This window comes from Takifugu rubripes, chromosome 10 (genome assembly GCF_901000725.2).
Source record: "Takifugu rubripes chromosome 10, fTakRub1.2, whole genome shotgun sequence".
NCBI lineage: Eukaryota > Metazoa > Chordata > Actinopteri > Tetraodontiformes > Tetraodontidae > Takifugu > Takifugu rubripes.
In genome coordinates, this window is record NC_042294.1 from 37,633 (window position 1) to 61,588 (window position 23,956).

General features: G+C 42.6%; 1 protein-coding gene across 3 annotated transcripts; it reads left to right on the forward strand.

Annotated features, from left to right (window-relative positions):
* Positions 1 to 1,296: 1,296 nt before the first annotated feature.
* On the forward strand, positions 1,297 to 21,992 carry LOC115251212 (uncharacterized). 3 transcript variants are annotated; one of them, XM_029842708.1, is made up of 6 exons: positions 1,329 to 1,428; positions 1,552 to 1,734; positions 11,687 to 12,178; positions 14,386 to 15,315; positions 15,529 to 18,968; positions 19,280 to 21,992. In XM_029842708.1, exons 3-6 carry the CDS (start codon positions 11,838 to 11,840, stop codon positions 19,312 to 19,314), a joined length of 4,746 nt encoding a protein of 1,581 aa, XP_029698568.1. In that variant the 5' UTR covers positions 1,329 to 1,428; positions 1,552 to 1,734; positions 11,687 to 11,837; the 3' UTR covers positions 19,315 to 21,992. The 3 variants fall into 3 exon arrangements, with proteins under 3 accessions (XP_029698570.1, XP_029698568.1, XP_029698569.1); XM_029842710.1 differs by lacking the exon at positions 1,552 to 1,734 and having other exon boundaries at positions 1,297 to 1,428; XM_029842709.1 differs by lacking the exon at positions 1,329 to 1,428 and having other exon boundaries at positions 1,500 to 1,734.
* The last annotated feature ends 1,964 nt before the right edge of the window (positions 21,993 to 23,956 follow it).

Sequence of the window (23,956 nt, forward strand, 5' to 3'; positions counted from 1 at the left end):
GAGTGAATGTGCAGGCAGGAACAGTAGAGGAGGTGCAGATGGGAGTGAATGTGCAGGCAGGAGCAGTAGAGGAGGTTCAGACAGGAGTAACAGAGGAGGTGCAGATGGGAGTGAATGTACAGGCAGGAGCAGTGGAGGAGGAGGAGGAGCAGACAGGAGCTGAGGGGGTCAGTGGTGACCAAGGTCAGGCTGCTGGTGTGCAGCTTACTGATCAGCCAGTAGAGATGCTGCTTGTTGATGAGGGAGGGGAGGAGGTGATGGAGTCTGACTCTGACTCCGACTGTGGGTCTGTCGCGGACTTCCAGTCCCTTAGTGGGGACCTGTACACCCTGGAAGACGTCACCAGCTTCCTGGATGAAACCTTCGGCGAGTCTGTGAAGGTGGCTGATTTTTTCCCAGACCCAGAAAAGTTTTTGAAGAGTGTACTGATGTTACAGAAGGCTGTGGGAGTCGACCTCCTCGACGAAAGGAAACGGTACCGGCTAAAGAAACACATGACGGTGACGAGAAAGATACTAAGTCAGAAAAGAAGAAAAAAGGCTCAAACATGCTAAGAGCTCCCAAATAGCTGACCAGAGTGTGATGAGGAGGCACGCTGTGGACTTCTACAGCGCCCTCTACAGGGCGGAGGACTGCACCAGGGAGGACGAGCTACTGCAGGGACTTCCTCAGCTGAGCCAGAGGGACCGGCCTACCCTGGACGCTAACGTCTCCTTGGACCGATGGCTTCTGGTCCACCTCCAGGACTGGATGGATTGTTCACAGACTTTTATAAACATTTCTACAGAGCCACAGAGGTGGTTTCTGGGGTCGGGGGAGGGTTTTTCTTTCAGGCTGTCACATCGGGGACGGCTAAGCTATCCCTATGGAAGACCGTGGGATCTTTACTTAGTTTCTATGAACTGACAGGACAAATTAGTCCATTTGAAGACATCTGGGGAGTGAGAGACGTCCTGTGTTTAGTGAGGAAAATTGTTTTGATTTTGAATTGTTGAAGATCTCCAATGTCTCTCTCTGAAATGTGTAAATGTAATTGTGAAAAATACATGTAAATAAAGGTGTTGTTAAATCTCTCTCTGTCTCTCTCGGATAGTGTGTTGAAATTGTATTAAAGCTAAACTTTGGTACTTCACAGAATGACCCCCACAGATCAGAGAAAGACCTGAAACTACAATATTATGAAAACATGATGATAACATGGGTCTTGTATTCAGTTAGTGGCTGGCCCCTTGAGGTTCACAGACAGGCAGACAGGATAAGTACATGTGTGTTGAAATGTGACGCTGAGCAGGGTCCAGCTGATGTTTCCTCCCCGCTGTGTTGTAGTGGAGAGGGGCTGTTCTCTCGCAGAGCTCAGCTCAGTCCGTCACAGCAGCGGTGGGGATGAGGCTGCGGACTCCGCGTCGACGCAGCGACGGATTTTCTCAGGTAAGAGCGGCTCCAGGTCGGTCCACACACCAACTGCGTGTCGCCCCCTCCCCACTCCCACCCCTATCCGTCCGTACGTCTGTCAGCCGAGTTTCCGACTGTTCTGACATTCGACTGTCGCAGGCTGTGAGCGGTTGCTGTGAGGAGCACACCGCGGCGGGGAGAGGCGTCTTACCCGCTTTCAACGTTTCCAGCTCAGCTAAACTTAACCAGCGAACCAGATCAGAAGTCTTCCTTCTTCCACCATCTCCTCCGTGCAAGCTTTCGGACGGTCACACTGGCTCTCCGAGGACGCGACATTAGAAGGTGAAGCTACGGGAGAACGCTGCCTGTATTTGATCCCTTAAGTTGACGCGTGTGCGATGCGCGTCGTGTTTGCGGACGCGCTCCAACCAGCTGAAGGTTAAAGATTGCTGATGGAGCTAGCCGGGGCTAGCTCTAGCCCTCAGAGGCCAAACTCCAAATTACGCAGTTTAATATGCCAGAGATCATGAGGGAGGAGCTGCACCCTGATTATACGCAGCACGGGTTCACTTTGAAGTTACCTTCAGCTTTCATCTTCCTCTCTGCGAAGAGCTGCAGTTACAGATTGGAGTTATAAAACAATACATCATCATCCTCAGTCCTCCTCTGTCTGTCGAACCGTTCAGCGGACACATGTTGAACGGGGCCAGTTGGGACCTGATGCGTGGGTGGCTGTAGGTTTGTGTACTTTACCAAGGACCCAGCAGGGGAAACGGATCGGTTCAACGTGACGCATCTGTCAGTCGTTTCACACGGGCCCGCTGTTGGTCCGTTCCAGTTCGTGTAGGAAAGAATGGATCAGAACTCCAATGCACCTTTTGATGTTTGCATGCTGTAACTTTTTTTTTTTTTTTTGCATGATAATCATCATCGGGATAATTGGTAATGAACGGTGGTGTTTGGTCCCGCACACGCACTCCTCCTTCTCCCATCGTGCATTCTCCTGCACGTGCTGCTTCATTACCTGACACGATGAAGATTAGGATGCGTCTTGGTGCATCTGTCTGCCGAGATCTACGTTTTAACACGGAAATAGTTCTTACACTGGAGTAATATTTAATAAGTGAAACAAATATTTAACAGGATGTATGTATTGTGCTGCCACACATTTAGCCATCGAATGGGATGAATTTTAGATGATATAAATTGTTTCAGTCATTACCTCTATGGCAATATTAAGCCAGCTTCACCTGCTGAGTTCAGGTTCCACATTGTACTGTTTGGTTTTTTTTTTTTTTTTTTTTTTTTTTTAGGCAGTTAACAGCTGGAAAGAGTATAAATATGGCTCTTCTACAAACATTTCACTCAAATTAAAGTTTGACCAAAAACTTTTTGGACTAAAACCTTACACAGATACATAAAGAGCATTTGTTTACAAAATTGGTACAGTGTTGAAGGTTTTGCACCAAGACTTTCCACAATCCCACAGCTTCACCTTTCAGCATTTAACATCATCACTTGTCAATTGTGTTACATCAGGTAACATAACTCTTACTGAGCTTGCACATTCAGTCAGATTCTGAGGTTTGATTTGAGCAGGTAGTCAAGACACAGAAACTTTAATCGTTGTTTAGCCATGACGATAAGTCTTGTTTTGTTCAGTGGAAACCAGTGTAAAAAGACAAAACAGAACAGCAGCTAGAGGTGGAGAGCTTGCTTGCACATGTGCTGGCATATGATCACCAGACTCTGCTGGATGCCCTAAGGAGGGGGTGGGGTGGGTGTTCAAAAGGAAGCGGCCCATTAATTCCTGCAAGCAGTGGAGGAAAGGGCTGGTCAGAGAGAACTGGAGTGAAGTGAGTCACACCATTTCAACTTTCTGGAGAGCTTCACAGCGATAAGAGTGCCTGGGAGGGATTCCTGGCGGGCAGAACACTGGTTAACCAGAGGCTACACTTTCCCTTTCCAGTAATCATGTTTTGTGTGTCTGTGTGTGTGTGCTCATATGCCTGTGTTGATTTCCTCCAGGCCACATGCATAGAGCAGATCAGTTGTACTGAAGCCTTAGAAGGACTTGCCATTTTTGCCCAGCTACAGGGATCCCCCTCGGATCTCCTATGACGTCACAGGTGAAGCAGGTGGGAGGAGGGAACAGCCAGAAACGTATGAAAGCTACTGACGTCAGTTGCTAGTGTGTCAGAAAGGGAGAATCTGCCTCATGTTTCATTTCTTCATCTGGATGCAGCTGCCATTAGCATCCTTCCTTGAGATCTCTGACACCTTTGTGCTCTGATCTCAGACAACCTTGATTATTCTTGGCTTTACTCTGCACTTTTCTATCCCCTTTGTGTGAGAAACCCATTTCATCTTAATCAGCAGCATCTGCTAACATAAATGTGATGTTGTCACTGATGGTTTTTATCTCATTTATTAATAAATTATAAAGATAAAAGCCTTCTCCATGAAGTGTTGTGCTTGAGGGGTTTGTATTTTTATGTAAGCTTGTGCCAAATTCCATGTGATTAGCATTTAACTAGAGTGTTCTAGGACTTTGATCAGCGTGTTTCTGGCTGATAAACCATGCCACTGTCATCTCTGGTGAAGCTTGGGCCTTGACAAACACTAATTAACACACTTTGGTTGTCGTCAGAACCAGCGTGACTCAAAAATAACTGCATGCAGGTGATGCCTACTGTATTTCAGCTCAGTGATGTTTTTTTGGTGAGGGTGCTGGCAAAGGCATGTTCGATCTGCCTACCCTTTTCATTTTCAACTCATGATGGCAAATTGCTACATTTCAGCAAATTAAGCCAGTGCCACAATAGATACTCTGATTTGTGCCAGGTGGATGTTTAGAAAAAAATACATGATTGTCCATTTATCCTCTCTGCCCTACTTGATAGATAGTGAATGTTCTGAGGGCAGATAAAATGCATCCTCTTTATGTGGCTGAGTTATAATCTACCTACACTGTACTTTTTGGGGTCAGCGTGGGCTCAAATGTGACTGCAGGCTGTTTAGTTGTTTATTATTCTAAAAACAGGCCTGCTGATGACAAACAGGAGCCCACAGAGTGCCTGATTGGAAACAGTTGCGACACTGTCAGCTCTTGTCTGTCTCCTGCGGCGACGCACTTCCTCAGGAAGAGAGACGGCCCCTCTGCTGGATGCAATGATGTCAGATAGATAAACAGTGTCGACTGCTGCTGTTTGCTGAATGTGATGGGCTGTCATCCTTGAAAAATTCCTGCGCGTGCGGTATTAGCAGATGCAGGCCAGAGACCAGCCAAGTGCACTCCCACTCCAGTCAGTTGTTATAGATCTGACGAGACTGGGAACAATGTGCTGGCGAGATGCGGCTCTTGTGGAATATTTTAGGAAGCAGGGTAATCGCCATCTTGGTTCAGGGCTTCGCAGCTTGACATTCTTTTGTTCTGCTGGAGATTCATCATTTCATGTGTCATCTCAACACATGTTAAATCCTTCTGAAAAATTCAATTTCATTGCCATTAATGCTATTGCATTAATTGTTGTTGTTCGAGATCAGATTTTTGCTTTGCAATTTGGATTTTTGCTAAAAATTAATAACATTGATGTCTGATTTCCAAGATGCAAACAGTATTGCACTATCCTTTATAATTGTTGTTAGCCTAGTGTGACGGGTGCAGTTTGGACCCAAATGCAGCACTCTGGAAAGCTGGACCGTAGTAATGACTTTTATTAACACACGGGCAAACAGGAACTCAGGCAGACAAGGAAACACAAGAAATAGTCCGTTTTTCAGGCTCTGGGCCCACACAAAGTCTATGGGTTGCAGGCTCGGGGAGTGGGACGTGCAGCAGCGAAGTCGGGGCCGGGCGGAGAAGTCTAAACCAGGTGAGCAGACAGGAACCACAGACGCTGAGGCAGAAGTCGTAGTCAGAGGCAGAAAGCAGGTAGGTTGTCCGGGGAACAGGCAAGGCAGGCAGGGTCGGTAACGGGTAATCCGGCAGGGAAACAACGCTGGAAAGTCTCGCATGAAAGCAGAAGAACAATCTGGCACTGAGTGAGTGTGAGGCTGGAGAATATACTGTATACACTGGTAGGTGAGCTGATTGATGAGTGAGGGCAGGTGTGTGATCAGTGACTGAGAGCAGGTGTGTGATCAGTGACTGAAAGCAGGTGTGGTGATCAGTGACTGAGAGCAGGTGTGGTGATCAGAGGGTGTGGTGTGAGCAGGGCAGTGGAAAAGTACTGGGACAGGAGGGAACTGGGAAAAAGGGGCTGTGACACCTAGAGCTTTGAGCTTTGTAGCTGTACATTACCAAAAAAAAGCCTTTCATGTTTTGGGATGATACAAGGATGGGTAATTATCAGCAACAGTTTGACGCAATTGAGTTTCTATTGCCTGGTTTTTGTATGGAGAATAGAAATGTGTTTCCCAGGTTGCTGGGACAAAGCTAATTAATAAAGGACAAGGAAAAGGTGGGATGGTGTTGCAGAGCCGGATAGGCCAATTCTTCCGTATTTTTGATCAAATACTATAATAACCAGTGTGTGACAAGATGCCTTCACGTGTATGCAAGTATGAGAGGTAGAAGGTTGCAGAGACAAAGCTAATTAATAAAGGACATGGTAAAGGTGGGATGGTGTCGCAGAGCTGGATAGGCTAGACAATTCTTCCGTATTTTGATCAAATACTATAATAACTTGTGTGTGACAAGATGCCTTCACATGTATGCAAGTATGAGAGGTAGAAGCTATACAGAATATTTCAGAGACCTTAACACTTTTGTGTAGACTTCAACTCATTGATGTGATCATAATGTAGATCTGGAGGCTGTCATGGTCGAGCAGCCTGGCATAGGGTTAAGCGGCAGTGCGAGACCTGTTTCACACAGCTAAAATAAAGCTGTTTTTAATAAACAAGGCGTGGTTGTATCAAGCTGCAGTCTGACATATTTCACTGAGCAGTTAATGAGAATGATGTTTATAAAGAATGTGGAGGCTTCTGAGAGGGTTTGTCTGTATGGAAATGCCACCTCTCTGGTGTTTCTCTTTATTTTTAGCTTACTTTGCAGCATATGTTATTCACACACTGTATCATTAATTTTCGTGCCTGCATGAACAATGTCATTAAAATGAAGTATAATGTGTCTGCCCTTTTTTCTAGTTGTCAGATCCAAGGGCCTATAACAACAACCCTTCTTTTTTCCACACAGGAAAGCATTGTAGCGAAACACAATGTAGTTGTGTTTTGGGGGATGAAAGCCAGCCATTGTTGTCTACCGGGGCACGAATCCAAGTTTTTATTTGATATAAATGGGTAATTCTGTTGCATAAGAGCATTAGCAGTAAACTGAGCTTGTCATGGGAAGGAATGGGCGGGGAGGGGTACCGTATGAGAGAAGGTGACTTTACATAAGGAAATCCTCCCTTTTTTTCAGAGATGAGGTAGATAATCCTCATTTATGATAACACTGAGGGCAAGTGCCTCAGATTAAAGGTGTAGCTGGATTAGACAGCATATGGCACTAAAGAAGGTTAAATGCTCACAAAAAAACTATCCTGATAGTACACATGGATTTTTGGCCATATGATACCTTTTACATAAGGTGACAACATTGGGGCTGAAGATTTTTCAAGGCTCAGATGGGATTAGAATTAATTCCCTGCTATATCATTTCCTGACGAAAAGAAAATCCTGATGAATACTTTTATCACTTAAAATTACATTTGAAGATTCAGTCAATGGTTGAGTTCTACTGAAGCTTCATTTACCCCCAGCTGCTTTTATCTGGAGCAAGATGTCTGGTGTCAATCCTTAAATTACAGCGCAAAGAGAAGTTTGATCAAATAATCTGTCCTGATAAACAGTCACTTGGATTCCATTTTGCTGGCATTAATTCAGGGATGCATTGAACATTCCTGCCCTGTTGCCCAGCACAGGTTGAAATGTAGTTAATGAAAAAAGAGTGTCTGAATGCTGCCTTGTTCCCAAAGCAAACATAAATGAAGCAAGGTTATTTGCGTTGAGATTCCATGATGAGATGTGAGCTTTTCTCCGTTAGATTGTGCCAAATGAAAAGGGAATGAAGTAGTCAACTAAACTGGGTGAGTGCCAAGAGGCAATCCTCCACAACTAACAGGTTTAAGGTTTTAAATGAAAAAGATAATCGCATTAGAGTGCCAGACATACAGAGAGAGTGGTATTTCATGCTCTTGGATCCTGTTAATCACCTAGTCAGCTGTCCCAGTGTTCAGGTAAAAGGAAGCAAGAAGAAGTGGAGCAGGGAAAAGACTCGTCCCACTGACTCATGATCCCTTTTTCATTTCTGGGGTTAGAGATCAGAGCTAAACAAATGCTAAGACTCAAAACAAATGCTAATCATCTGAATACATTGTGTTGGAGCTGCTTATGCTGCTTTGTTGTTTAGAAGGAAAAAAAATGCTTCCGTCTTTTTACAATTTTGCAGTGATTGACTTTTGAAGTGGCTGACCCACGTTTGTGTTGGCAGATTTCTTATTAAGGTCCACTAGGTTGTTGGGAATTTGCTTCAGTGAGCAGTGTTGAATGTGTGGGCTGCAGCAGCATCTGTCCTTTTGACAAGGCAGCAAGCATGACTTCATCAAGGGCATCAGACTAAGATGCACCCGGAGAATTTCTCAGTCCTTCAGACTGTTACAGATTTGCATTGTCCTTTGCCTTCTTTTAAACATACATTTGGATGTCCATACTTCTGCTCAGAATACATCTTACACATGTTTTTGTAGTGTGAACCATAAAGGGAGAAATGGTTTGACAAATGGTCAGAAAGGTGCAAATTTTGTAAAATATATGAAATACTTATTCACCAACTTCTACAGATTGAACACAATGAATTACTGGTGGCATTACTTCTTGATCAGGTTTCACAGTTATACAGTTTATACAGTAAATCAGCAAATAAATGTGCCTCACTGATATTAGGGCCTCTCGTCATATCAGTTCCTGTGCTGATCTTTGGTGCTGGTTCCTGTGATCGTTGTCAGGGTTCAATGGGGAAAATGCTTCACGCTGCATGTCAATCAATCAAGCAATCAGTCAGTCAGTCAATCAATTTTTATTTATATAGTGTCTTTTACAATCAAAATTGTTTCTAGGCACTTTACAGAATCCCAGAGCCTAAACCCAAACAAGCAACAGTGGCAAGGAAAAACTCCCTTTAACAGGAAGAAACCTTGAGCAGGACCAGGCTCATGTAGGGGACCCTCCTGCTGATGGCCGGCTGGGTGGAGAGAGAGAAGGGGGAGGACAGGTAGAGGATAGAATAGGTAGGAGAGGAGAGGAGAGGAGAGGAGAGGAGAGGTGAGGTGAGGTGAGGTAAGGTAAGGTAGAGAAGAGAATAGACGTATCTTATAGAGAATACATCCAGAAATACATTATATTAAGTAAATTGTGCTGCTGGTGGAGTCAAGTTGAGCGGGTCAGCGGGGTCGGAGGTCAGTATGCAGCTCTGAAGGCGGCGATACCTGTAGATGAATACAGAGGAAGGGGGGGGAGCAGAAAAAACTACACAAGAAATAGCATCACTAGTCTACTTAATGAGAAGGAGAGGAGAGGAGAGGAGAGGAGAGCATTTCCCAGTGGGGTGACAGAGGCCTGTCAGGTGATCATGTTTCTGGACCCCGGCAGCCTTGGCCTATAGCAGCATAACTAAGATGTTAACCTAATGATTAGACGACCCCCTAAATATGATAATTTGTCCGTCTAGGATAGTAACTGGGACTACAAAATTAATGACAATAAGCTTTTTCAAAGAGGAAAGTTTTAAGCCTAATTTTAAAAGTAGAGATGGAGTCAACCTCCCGTACCTGGACAGGGAGCTGGTTCCACAGCAGGGGGGCCTGGTAGCTAAATGCTCGGCCCCCCATTCTACCTCTAGAGACTCTGGGGACCACAAGTAGACCAGCATTCTGAGAGCGGAGCGGTCTATTGGGCTGGCAAGGTTTCACTAACTCCTCCAGGTAGGATGGAGCTAGGCCTCTGAGGACCTTGTAGGTCAAAAGAAGGGTTTTAAAAATTATTCTAATGAAGACACGCCAGTACAGGAGTTATGTGATCTCTTTTGTCAATACCTGTCAGAACTCTAGTTGCAGCATTCTGGATCAGCTGGAGGCTTCTTAAAGAGTTGTTTGGACACCCTGATAATAAAGAATTACAATAGTCCAGCCTGGAAGTAACAAATGCGTGGACTAACTTTTCAGCGTCTTGCCGTGTCAGTGGTTTCCTTATCCTTGTGTTGTTCCTCAGGTGAAAAAAAGGCACTTCTAGAGACTGTTTTAATGTGTGAGTTGAAGGAGAGATTTTGATCAAAAGTTACTCCAAGATTCCTCACAGAGAGACTAGATGTTAATGAGATACCGTCTAGACTGATCATGTGATCTAATCTATCGATGAGAGGTTCAGGACCAAACACCATGACCTCAGTTTTTCCTGAGTTAAGGAGGAGGAAATTTGAAGACATCCAAGACTTTATGTCTTTAAGACAAGTCTGAAGCTTCACTAACTTCTCTGTCTCCTCTGGTTTCATGGATAAATATAGCTGAGTGTCATCGGCATAACAATGAAAATTTATCCCATGCTGCCAAATAATGTTTCCTAAGGGAAGCATGTACAGGGTGAAAAGGATTGGTCCAAGCACAGAACCTTGTGGATCTCCATGGCTAACCCTACTGTATGAAGAGGGAACGCCATGGACATGAGCAAACTGGTATCTATCTGATGAATCTATCTGATGAATCTAAACCAGTCTAGTGCGGTCCCTTTAATCCCAATCATATGTTCCAGTCTATGTAACAGGATGCTGTGATCAACTGTATCAAAAGCAGCATTGAGGTCCAGCAGAACCAGCATAGAAACCAGTCCATGATTTGAAGCTATAAAAAGATCATTAGTAACTTTAATAAGTGCTGTTTCTGTGCTGTGATGAGCTCTAAAGCCTGACTGAAACATCTCAAACAGGCTGTTTCTCTGAAGGTGCTCCAGTAACTGAATCACCACCACCTTCTCAAGAATTTTAGATATAAAAGGAAGGTTGGATATCAGCCTATAATTTCCTAGTACGTCCGGATCCAGTGATGGCTTTTTTAAGCAACGGCTTAATCACTGCCACCTTGTAGGACCGGGGTGCATAACCTGTCACTGAAGAACAATTGATCTGGTCTAGGATATATCTGCCTATCGTTGGTAAAACATCCTTCAACAGGTGTGTTGGGATGGGATCTAAAAGACATGTGGTGGTCTTGGATTTATAAATTAGCAATGACGCCTTAGAAAAATATATAGGAGTGAAGGGGTTTAAGGGATCGTTGGAGACCCTGTATGTTCCCACAGTCAGCACATCTGGTGAACCAAACCCGTTCGTATCCATCCATGGCTTCTTCAGTTTGGCCCCTATTTTTATCCACCTCTGAAGATCTTGGTCAAGGGCCACTTCTACAACTACCATTTGTCTCAGACCAAACCTTCTCCTCCAGATTATTTGGGAAAAAAATCCCTGGCCATTATTATCGAGTCTCTGGAACACACTTGTTTAAAATGTTTTAGTACTTTGTTATGCCGTCATCTTGCTACAGATGTGGTGAGAAAATAACCTGACAAATGACCCCTTCTCCACAGTTTGGATTTTCTTAGCATGTCCATATGGTGTTTTTGTGAACTGCACACTATGACCCTTCCTACTACTCAATGAGTTTTTTTTGAGTGTGTGCCTAGGCAGGGCCCTTAGAACATGCAGTAAAATCATGTAAAATATATTCAATTCACAAAAAATAGATTTTATTTAACATGCTATAGATAAGCAAATCTGTTCTCTTCCTGTCACCAGAAAATACTGAAGTTGAAAAAAAAAAGGATCTGGAGGTGAGAGGAAAGGAATCCAATACCCAAGTTGTCACAATGGCACACACAAGTGGGGATAGCTTCCGGCGGAACTGTGTTGAGGTCCATAGGGAGAATATTGTGAACAATATTTTTCTGCAGCAGCAGCAGCAGTAATCAACAATGATCTGCTTACCTCCTCCCTTCTGCCAGGGACGGGTTTAGGGTTAGAGATTTATTGCAAGGACTGACTACTGACAAGTCGATCGGAGTTCGGTTTTGTGGTGATGGCTCAGAAATTATGTTCTTTTTTTTTCTTCTTTTATTCCATCCTATAAAATGGCTGTAGAGGTTAAGACCCATGAGAGAAAGTGGACGTGGATACCATGGATGATACTTTTGCGGTCACCTTTTTCACTTCATTATATACTGCGCTCTCTGTTTTCTTTTCCAGTGATGGCCTCAGTTGTGCTGCTGTGCCAGTGATCCTGCCGCTGCATGTAGAGGAGAAGAGAGGCCTTGACAACTGACCTACCTTCCTCTCCTGAAAACATCAGCCAGCGGAGACAGACAAAAGTAAAACACCAGCATAAACAAATGCAACCATGTACAGTGTGGAGGACCTCCTCATCTCTCATGGATACAAAGTGCCCAAGCACACCACCTCCTCCACCACCTCTACCCCTGCCCCCACATCCTTGTCCCACCAGGCTCCCTCATCATCTCAGCCATCCTATAACAAACACCATGAAATCTTGGAAATTGTGCCCAGCTCCAGGACAGTGAATGGCTATGAACAAGGTCCCTATGGAAACAGTGGTGGAACCAAGCAGCCACATGTGTACCACTGTCCTAATAACAACAATAATGTACCCAGGGACAGGAGTCAGTTCAGACAAGAGGGCGGGAGCCGGACCGACACCCACTCACTGACCTCAGACAGCGGGTAAGACATAAATCCAAATCCGCTCCTCCATCATTGCAAGGGTGCTGTGTTGATGAGGATTAATGAAATTAATTTTCAGGCGAATTAGCTTTGCCCTTATGTATAACTTCATTTTTCATCTCTCTTTTCATCCACAATCTTTTCAGTCAAAGTTAGATGCTTCATACATTCCTGTGTGGGTTTTCCCTTGGTGCTCCCATTTTACGACATGTCTACAGTCCAGAAACATGGAGAGGAAGAATGCTCTTTAATACGTTTTGTCATTTTGAGGACATGCAAACATTTGAAATTAATTATTGGGGCCGTATATTAAACAGCTTTTTCATAAATAGGTGATATGGTCTGAGCTCTTGCTGATGTAATATGTGGGTTTTTTTTTTAGTTGTAGCCACTGGGGCATGCACAGACTTATGCTTTTAACTGCCCCTACAGTATAATATGTGGTGCATCAATAAAACAGGGCTCATGTAGGGATTATTAAAATATGTATATGGAGAAAGGCTATATTTAGCTCTGTCTGGAATTATGCAACCGATCCCCTGATGATTTAAGGTGGGTTGTAACATATGATACTATCAGAAATATAGTCAGGCTGTAGTCATTGTGTTGTGTCCTGAAAATAGAATTATTTATTCTCCCTGTTTGCAGCAGTTCAGAGGGTTAGTGTGCTGTCACTGAGACAAAGTCAATACAGCTGTTCTTATGTCCACACAATTAGGTGGCCTTTTTCCTTTTATTTTGTTTTGCTGACTTTCTTTTTTCTTTACACTAATCCTGTTTGCCAGAAGTCAGTGACAGAGCGTCTGAAAATAATCAGATGACCTTGAATAATGTCAGTGATTTCAAGCGTGTTTTTTATTTCATTTTTCTCCAGTAATCCTCATTTTAATGTCACAGCTCTGCCAGTAGTATCAGGGCATTCTGTTGGGAATGAGGGGTTTTGCTGAGACATATGTTCTGCAATTTTAGTCGGTTGTTTGTTCATCCCTCGTTTTTCCCTCATCCAAATCCATTTTGTCTGGCAGCTTTAGTTTAAATAATGAACGAGCCTATCACAGTTCTCCCATTAGGCACTGCTTCTAAAATCCAATTAGACTAATGATGGCAACTCATCTTACATGAGATGTCCTCAAATTTAGCACAATGACAAGGCTAGCCTCCTTCCTCTTCTGTAGCTAGTGATGCTCATGGATTGAAATGTCAAGGACACTCAGTGGCCTTGGCCTCGGGGGTGTACACATGTGCTTGCGTCTTGTTTGCGTTGTCACTCACTCAGTCACTCCACAAATAGAATAAAATGATCAGGGAGCATGCAGAAACCCATTTTTTGTCTTTCACTGCATGTGATTGGTTAAAAACAACAACCAAACAAACAACAAAGCACATTTTCATACAGATACAAAGACTGGATTTGTAGAACTATATAATGATGGATTTGTGCTAATGACGTATTGTTGATCTCTCCTGAAGGACAAACACTCACAATGTCATTGTGTAACGTGTTCACGTTCCATTGAAGAGGAGATCCTACGCGTTCTTGTCATTTTCATGATCGTCTGTCGCCATCTAGTGATGCATCACTCACACATGTTTTTTAATATGTACACACCGAATATTCATTCACATCGTTTGATTGTAATGTGTTTAAACAATTTTACAGTGTCACCTATGTTGCTCGTACATTTTCTAAAAGCATGTATGAATGTAAAGAAGTTAAGATTTTTCTATAGTCACTGTGTTGTGTAAACTATTGAATATATTCATATATTCCTAATTCTAGGTATAGTTTTGTATTGTAAACTAAAGAGGGTCGGGATCTTGGCTTCATCATCCCACCAATTTTAATTGAATTAAATTTCATTAAAATTTCATTTCATTGCAAATGAGCAAATAAATTTGTTCATTTACTCATATATTGTGTGAAATTGAAATGCAGGGACATTTCATCAAGAGAATTTCTTCTGACCTTTTAAAAAAGCTTTCATTATTTTCTTTGTTCTCATGATTGTTTGACTGTATATTATACTGTATAATATGGGCTCTTATTGGCTCTCATTTGTGTGGCCTGTTCTCTACAGAATTATATAGATCTTCCTTATCAGGTGTCACCATGCATTGACTAACAATTAGCATTACCGGTAATGTGTCGCTAACAACAATGAGGAAACACTCTCTAATGGTGACAATATATTTCTGTATTTTCACAGGGTCTGCGATGGCACCAAAGGTCTGCAGTCACAGGCAAAGGATGTCTCTTACTGGAGAAGGAAAGGTCAGGACTTCACAGTGCTACTGGACTACACTGATTTTAGAGAGTCCCATTGTGGAAGGCAGGGGGATTACTGTAGGCCAAATGGGTCTCAACAAGCTAGAGGCCAAGAGATGTCTGAAATTGAACATCAAAGGGGAGCTCATGAGAGGAGGCACTGGACAGCCCAAATCCAAGGTCAAGCCCCCTCCAAAAAAGAGCTACACTCTGGAGAAAGGGAAGCTGCTCTTCAGCAGTGGAGAATGGTGACCGAGAGGAAATGCCAGAGTCTAGGGAATGACAACTGGCGACCCGCTGTTAACTTTGGTCGTCAGCTGTCACAAAGTGAGGGAGAGCGATGGACACAGGAGAAACAGCGACTCCATGTCAGAACACCAGAGGGCGTTATCATTCACCCCAGGACCAAAGTTAAATCCCAATCTTTGCCCAGGATGCTGCAACCCGAGAGCCTGCATTATGTGGACATAGCCTCACCTGGTCAAGGTTTGTACAGGCGGATTAATGGCCACCCACTGACACACCATGATTTTTATAGGGCACCACATTGGCCAGAGAATGGGAGGCCAGCTAGTGCCACTCAGCTCTCAGTAACACCAAAGCCCCGCTTCACTCGACCCCCCAGACCTCCATCTTATGAGATGCACCAGCAGATTAGGGGAAGCTGTGAAGTGTTGTCTGGGAGAGACTCAGTTATTCCCCAGGCCAGGGAAAGAACACCAATACCAATATCGAGGACATGTGAAGCACAATTGGACTATTTTGCACAGGACTCTGGACCTCCTGGATACATCCCTCCACCATCCTATAAAAGAGCACCTGTTATGGGAGGTGGACACCGGGGTTTTGGTGAAATTCCTGTTGATTATAGGTACGTTTTTCTTTTTGCATTACTTAAACTCCAAAACTGAAAGCAATTTATTGTCTATTTTTTATTTCAAAGTGGAGGTCACAAGTTTTTCATAATGAAATTATTTGTAAGTTATTTATGGATGAAACGTATATCTCTGTTGTTTTTTATGCTTTCTCACTCTTTTTGACCTTGTTGATTTCACTTGCATTGAATGTAATATTAATCCTTCAGGTATAAAGGGGGTGTATACCAGCAAATCCACATGGCTCCAGATGGTTCCCACTGGATCACGAGGCATCCAGTTGGCTTCTGGCCAGATTTGCAAAGAGAAAGAAACATGTCTGGCCAGAAACAACTTTACCCGGTATATACATCCCAGGAGCACCATGGTGGGGGAATCCAGTATATTCCCTTTGATGACCCACGCATTCGTCATATTTCATCAGCCCTCGGTGGCAACTCTTTGACGGATGCTGACAAGATCCGCCATATTTGCAATGAGCTTCCCAGTGTCACTGTGTCAGAACCGTCAACCATCAACAGTGCCTTTTTGCCCCCACCATTGGCGCCTTCCATCACTGCCAAACTGGCTGCTGATGCTAATCAGACTTGTTCTACCAACTTAGACAATGACAGTAACAGGTGGCACAGTGATTTGCACAATGAGACTGTTGATAATTTCCAAGCAATTGACCAAAACTGCAACAACAGATATCCCAAAAAATGCCGTCCTCCTTCATCTCCCTCATCTGCCTTCCAGGTACCACTCACAAGGATTTGTTCCCAACAGGGAACTAGCTTAGATCATGTCTTTGCAGAAACCATCACCCAAGTGAAGAAAATTGTCCCAGATTCAGGGACAGAGAACAACAGCAACACCAAGAGAAGAGTTAGTGAGACCATCTTCTGCCTTGTGTCTGTACCTGTTCACACCTCTACTAACGTCAACAAAGACCTAGCAGCAGATCAGAATAACAATGAGACTATACAAGGCCTGACTGTCACCACGGACACATTTGCTGTGGGCCTCAAAGAGAGCCTTAATATAAGGAGTAAATCTGTGAATGAGATGCCCATGAAATCTCACTACGCTCGCTTTCACACCAGCAGCACATCATCACTGAAGAACTACAAGAGGGCTCCTTTAAGAAAGGAGATAATAGATGCTTGGATACTTCAAGCCAATGACGAAAAAGAAATCTGCTATACTGCGTCCTGGCCTGGAAACCAGTATCGTAACCAGGAAACCCAGACGGGTTCACCTTTAACAGTTCTGAAAAGCCCTGAATCCCAAAGTCCACCTCCACACGGACAAGAACCTGTTCAGTCTGTATCGGGCAAAACCACAGAGAGTGACCTGAGTACAGAATATTGCCATTCTTATGGTTATCCTATGGCGGGACAGAAAAACCTCCAGCTTTCTAGTAATAGCGCCTTTTCTCGTCTTAGTCTCAGCCCAACACAACTGTCATTAACCCAAGTCCCATCATCCCCTTCTAAGACCCAAACTCAAGAGAGTGTAGAGCAAGTGGCCTTTGGTCAATTTCTTTTGAAGCCTGTTAACCGACGGCCCTTTGATGCCATTGGTGAACTAGAGAGTATTAACAAAGAAATGGAAGACACAATCAGTAAGAGACCCAATGTTGCTAAACACCATGATGGATTAAATGGGCTGAATGATAGATTTCAACAGTTTAAATTAGCTAATTTCACTGTTGGTCTAGATTTGGACAGGGAAGCAATTAGCCTTCCTCCAATGCACACAGACAAATCCAGTGAAGAAAAAGTCAGATCAAAGTCATTTGCTTCTACTACTGATCTGGCTTTTATGGACAGGGAGATTGTTTTCTCAAAGATACAAACTACCAGCCTCCCACCAGCAAATGAACTGTCCCTGCCCACAAACCAATGTGTCAGTGATAGCTGCCTCTTGCCTTTGCATTCTCCTCAAAATGGGTCCAATCAGCTCTATAGACAGGACATCCCAGTCCTTCAAGAGTCTTTGCTTAGGGATGTAGGGTTAACAGTCTACACAGAAACTCCTGGTGGCCCGGGAGAACCTATTAAGCGCTCACTTTCAGTTCCATCTCCGCTAGATTTGAACAAGCTTAGTGAGTCTGTACAGGAGCTATGGGAGAACAGAACAGCACAAGTCCAAAGTAGTGGTGGCCTCAAAGACAATTCCGATAAAGATCTTCCAGATAGGCTACAGACTAAAAGAAATGCTAAGTCAGACAGTGATGTCCCATCCAGTGGTCATGTGAATTTAAGGATTTGTCGAAGTGACAGTGACAACACATGTAAAAAACATATTTCTTCAATTATCACACAAAGAAGAAGAGAAGTCTCGTTTGTTTTTAAGACAAATGATAATGATGTGAGATCCACCATTTCTGAGCCTCCAATATATAAGATTGAGTCAACCATAGCAGATAAGCACCTGCAGAACCTACTGATTTTGGAGAAAGCAAATTCTTTATCTGCCCAGGACCTCAGCAATCTGTATGAAGTCAAGTGTGCAAAGGGTATTCCTGAAAATGAATCTATTGAGCAAAGGGCTGCCAGAATCCTGGGTATATCTGTCCCAGTAGAAGCCTTGGGTGTGGGAGGGAAGCAGTCAGAGAGAAAGCATGATGACGATGAAGAAGATGCCACTGTAAGTGACAAACTCAGAAATCCACCTGAGGAGACAGAGAAGCTGATAGAAGAGGGTAAAAAAGTAAAAGAAGATGTTCTTAATGTGGAAGCAACAATCAAAGAGGTAAATGGGACTGAGGGGAACTGTGAAGAAGTCATACAAAAGCACAGTGATGATAATGAAGGCAAAAAGAACCTAGATATTGAGTTTCAGTCCATGCTGGTACTGGACCTGCCTGAGTTTCCACCCAGCAAGCTTCCCCTTTCCCTACCTGTCACCCCTAATGAAAAGCAAGTGCTTGGCATGTGCACGGGTGAGAAGAGGGGCCAAAATGGAGCCTGTAAGACCACCAAATCACTACAATATAAGATAAACTGCTTGGCTGCATCTCTAGGCAGGTCAGCTACAGACAGAACAGCCCGTCTGAAAGAGTTGGGCTCAGTGTCCAGAATAAGACAGCTCAGCCTCAAAGGTTCCCAATCTGAGAAAAAGGAGAGTGAGAAAAACCCAAGTGACATACCAAAACAGAAATTAGAGGCTGCAGATGATGGAAAGGCTGAACTGGAGAGAGAAAAGAAGGGGGAGATGAATGAAAAAGAGCGTCCTGTGGGATACCCTGATGTCGCCTGCACATCAAAAGAAACAACTAAAGAGACTGATGGGAAATGGCAAAGAAAAGAAGAGAAGACCAACGAGATTAAAGACATGATGGCAATAAAATCAGAAAATGAAAGTGCAAAAGGAGATGTCAACTTTAAGTCAAAAGGAGCAGTCTTAGAGCTCAGTCTGGCGGAAGATGACAAAGTAAAGCCTTTGAAGAAGGAGGAAAAGAAAACATCAAAGGTCCATGGAGTTAAGGGTGTTGATAGAGAAATAACGCCCAAACCAAGGCAACGTACCAAACTCCAAAAGCCTCCACTGCTTCCAAAACCTCTCAGTGTTCCAAAGAGAGAAATAACACTGCCTCTCCGTACCAGCATGTCCACCTGCAGCCCCTCCAGTATGGACGATGAGGAAGTGCACTCTGTCTCAGGTGGGTGTACAGTCCAAATATGCAAATCTAGGGAACATGTTATGTGAGATTTGATGTGTTTAAATAGGACTTTGTTAAAATCATGGAAATAATGCTTCTTTCTTTAAGAGAATAGTTTTTTTATTGGCTCTTGCAATACAAAATGTATTGCGACACAAAATGTTTTTGTGTTATGACACACTGAGCAGAAGGCTCTGCAGACATGATCATGGTTCCATCTCTGAGTAATACCTACAGTTTTCACCTTATGGGGGCAAATAAACAAAATAAACCTGTTTTTATTCTTTTTCCTTTCACTCCCTTCTCATTAGACTCCTACGACCCCACGCGAGTGGAGCAAGTGTGACCTCCGACACAGCCTAAATCACCATGCAAACCCCATTTTTCTGACTCTAATATCTTTTCCAACAACAAAAGGCTTTGATCTCACTTCACAGCTGTGTCTGCAGTGACCCCACTATCGTGATTCCACTTCCAACTGACTGTGCCAGTGCTGCAAGGGCATTTTGCAGTCAGATAATGGTGCTGCCAGTGCCAATACTCCAGGCTTCCTTGGAATTGTCTTTTCATTTTTCTCACCTCTCAGTTCATTTCTCTATTATTGCTTTAGGTTTAAAAATCTTGCATGTCATTATGCTTGTCTGCTCTCAGGCTCCTTCTGGAACTTGAGTGTTGATACATGAATGTAAGTTTTGATCAACAAAAGAATTGTAAAAGAAAAAGTCAACAGTATTGCATAACAATCAGTATTAATCTACACCAAATGTACATAGGATTTTATTAAGAACACAAAAAAAAATCATTTAAAACATTTAAGTACTGGAAAGTACTGTATATTTTCTTACATATTATAGAAAATGCTAGATTTTTGGAAGTTTAGTGTATGGGTGTATGACTAATAATAATTGTCTTTATTCTTATACTGGTTTAAAAGAGAATGTATTCAGAGAGACTGGATTGCAATGACAAACACTGTGGTCCTTGAATTGTTTATCTCAAGAGCAATATAGCTATTATAATATATACTAAGATAAGATATTTGTGATATGATTCCAGCAGTTTGTCTCACTTTGAGGAGCTGACTGTGGTTATACATCATGATTCAAAGCTCCATTCGTTGGTACTTGTTTGCTTTGCACTTCTGAGATTATAGGCTTTGTGCTACCTGATAATCTCTTCAAACTATCTCTTCGACTACAGTTGGAATGATTCATGTTCTCCTGTCCCCATGGTTCTCCTGCACCATCAATCCCATCATCAGCGATCAACCCGAGTCTGAATGTCTGAGTGATGTTTTCCTCACTATCATACTGTAGAAAATTTGTTTTCTGCCATTAACAGAAGTACATATCTGCTGTTTTACTGTGTTCACATATGTTTATGTGTGATTGTGGATAAGACAGATATAGCTACAGTAAACTGAATGCAGTGTGCCTCCTTCACACTGGTTTTGTACGGGATTTTGTTTGTGCGTAATACATCACATATTGTTCTGGAAAATTAATTTTAAATTTTGTGAAAAGAGTTATTGTGGCAATAATAATGATAACAATAAAGTATTAGCTGACAATGCTTAATGTTGTTCAGAACTTTGCTCTTAGGATAGTAATTGCAATATCTAAATGTGTTCAATAGTTTAATATTGACACTAGGTTGTGGGAATTGGTTTACACTTGCGTCATTTATGAGAAAGCAATATGGCAAGTAAAAAAAACTATACCAAACTAAACTTTATGCTATGCATTGGACCTCTACATTTCCTAGGTTGAGTACATTTAAAGCTAAACCTTGCAGGTGGCTGTCAGTTGTTGATCCATCTCTATTTGCGTTTTTTTTGGTTGGATCTGGTGGTAGATTGAAGTGACTGGAGTTCATTACACCAGTTTTCATTTCTGTCCTGTTACAAGCTCAGTAATTGTACAGTACCTCCATGTTCCAGGAAAATTTTTATCTGGTTGTTCTTGTAGATTTTTTTTTGTACTTCAAGTTATTTGTAACATGATATAGACTCTTGCACATGTTGCTTTGATATTTTCTATTTTCATACTGACTTTATGTACAGCTTTTTATGGCAGCACCGTTTCTTCACTTTTGTGTGCATGAAATGTGTAAATCACAGAGCATAGGTGTATTTGCATATAGTTGCATTTGGTACAAAATAGTCTATCCAATAACAATGTTATTTTTCATATAATGTATATTTTATTTTCAAAATATAAGCAACATATTTAAAAACAGAATTATTGTGAAAAGGGAACAGTTGGTGAAGGAACAATGTTTGTCTGCAGAATATTACTAATGATCGTCGACATGGTCAGAAACAGACAAGTGTCTGCTCCTGTACAGTATTAGACTATTCATAAATAAAAGTCTTTGCATGAAATGTGTTTGTTACTTCATATTCAAGAATAATATTATTTTTAAAATAAGGCTGAACAGTCGTGCAATGCAGTGTTTAATAATATACAACAAAGAAGCTCCAATTCACAGGAAGCAGGAATGCATCTACTACTCCATATATGATTCTCCATTAGCAACATAAGTATATTCTTAAAATTGAAAAGGTTGTGTTAAAATTTTGATTATTGCTGAAATTGATTGATTGGTTAATTTGGTAATATTTTTTTTACTTTATTTATTTTCAAATTTTGTAGAGAGACAATGTCACTGGTCTATTGCAGCATATGATCAACTTGCATCATGGCGCACAATAACCAAGTGGCATCTCCACTCTTTCTGTATCGGTGGAAGACACGACTGTTTACCTCCACCTCTTTGAATACCTTGGTAACGGACTTCAGCATACATTATAAGCTGTATCTATTCTCTTTTACTTGTTGGGTGTGTGATGGCTTTTTAGTTGTGAAATGCCCTCCACTAAACTATTGAATACAGTAAAAGTCTACTGGAATGTCCTATGTAAAGGTGTACAAGGCTGGAGATTGCAGGATGCATATATGTACCATCTTTATTTGTCTCTCTTTTTTGGCTATGATGACATGTATATGTTAGTACGTGATTAAAAAAAAAAGGTACATTCAGTGTAAAGTACAAATGTATTAATTTTGTATCTGAGTATAAAAGTGAGCCACAAGCAGCACTGCTGTCCTTAAGTCACTATAACTCAAACAGTATGTGTGATTAATCCAATGGGTCAGTTGACTTCCTCATACAAGGAAGGAAGATCCTTGAAAGAGAAATGGTGGTTTAAGAAAATTCAAGTGGACTTCATTTCGTTTTTCAAAGACAGTTTACCGCTTATGCAAAAGGCTTTTGTTCTAAATGAACTAATGCCAGAGTTATACGTACTGGCTTTGTTTACAGAGTGCCCTCCGTTAGTGGTCATTGGTGGGAATTTGCAAGAGTTGTGGGTCATCCCAGTCATGGTGTGATGATGAGTCTGAACGACTGTGAAACTTTCTGGGGAGGGTTAGCAGGACAGCATTGTAGGTGGCTGGCAACTGCTTCTCCTCTTTTGAGTAGATGTGGGTCCACGTGTTCACTCTGGTTAGTCTCACCAATTTACAGATGTATACATTTGTGACTGTGCTGGACAGCATATATCATGTGACTCTGTTGGTGCCTGGGTATTTTGTCCTTCCTGTTGACCAGTGTGTGCTAGTGTGGTGCCATGTTTCAAAGTGACCACTTTGATTTCTTCACCTATAATAATTAGGTATTGCAGCTGCAGTTCACTTTTGCTCTCATCTAGTTTGTCAGACACAATGTAGCTGGTGTCTTACATCATGTAAGTGTAATTGTGTACACTCATGTGTACATGTAGTAGGTGCACAATCCACCAAAATCCAATTGTTTTATTGTATTTTCATTGTACATTCCGTTTTGAATGGCTTCTTATATTTGTAGGGGAGGTTATATTGTTAGTTGTCTTTTATTTTGACGCTAGTTTTCAGCAGCGTTACTTCCTTTGTATTCGCGCCACTCTTCTCAATCCGAAGGAGGTGTTGCTGAGGTGAGGTAAAATGTTGTTGTTACTCCTGTCATTGTGTAAAATACAGAAAAACGCAATACAGGGACTTATATATCACTTTGCATATGGTCCTGATGCAATCACTTCTGTTTTGGTAATAAAGTGCATCCATGCCCAAACTGACGTTTTTGACGAGCAAACATCAAAAAAGTCAAAATGAGAGTGCAACATTAGTTTTCAGATCATCATGATGCATTCACTTCTGTTTTGAAAAAAAGTGCATTCATCCTCGAACTGATGTTTTCTCAACGAGCAAACGTCAAAAGAGTCAAAATGTGATTGTGTGGCAGACACATAGGGGTGTATCTCACACCCAGGTGATGCATGGGGTGATGGGCGTGGTTAGCCCTTGATTTGATGCACTGTTCGACGCGCCATTTAGTATTGTCTGGTGGATGCAGAATAAAGGACATCCACTCACAAACTCACGTTTCCTCAATGAGCAAACATCAATGAAGTCAAAATGTGAATTCAATATTAGTTTTCATATGATCCCCCCCCCCCCCCCCCCCCCCCTCTATCTATTTGCAGGTATCACTGCCATCGGAGCTGCATAATGACCGCCGGCCCCGTTGAAGCGATTGTGTATATTTTTTGTGTGTGTTTCTGTGCTCTGTGCCTCTCCTCTCCCTCTCCTCTCCTCTCCTCTCCTCTCCTCTCCTCTCCTCTCCTCTCCTCTCCCTCTCCTCTTCTTTCCTCTCCTCTCTCCCCTCCTCCTCCTTCTCCTCTCCTCTACCTCCCCTTCACTCTACCTCTCCTCTCCTCTACCCCTCTCCTCTCCTACCTATTCTATCCTCTACCTGTCCTCCCTCCTCTCCTCTCTCTTTACCCAGCCGGCCATCAGCAGGAGGGTCCCCCTACATGAGCCTGGTCCTGCTCAAGGTTTCTTCCTGTTAAAGGGGAGTTTTTCCTTGCCACTGTTGCTTGTCTGGGGTCAGGCCCTGGGATTCTGGAAAGCGCCTTGAAACAATTTTGATTGTATAAGACGCTATATAAA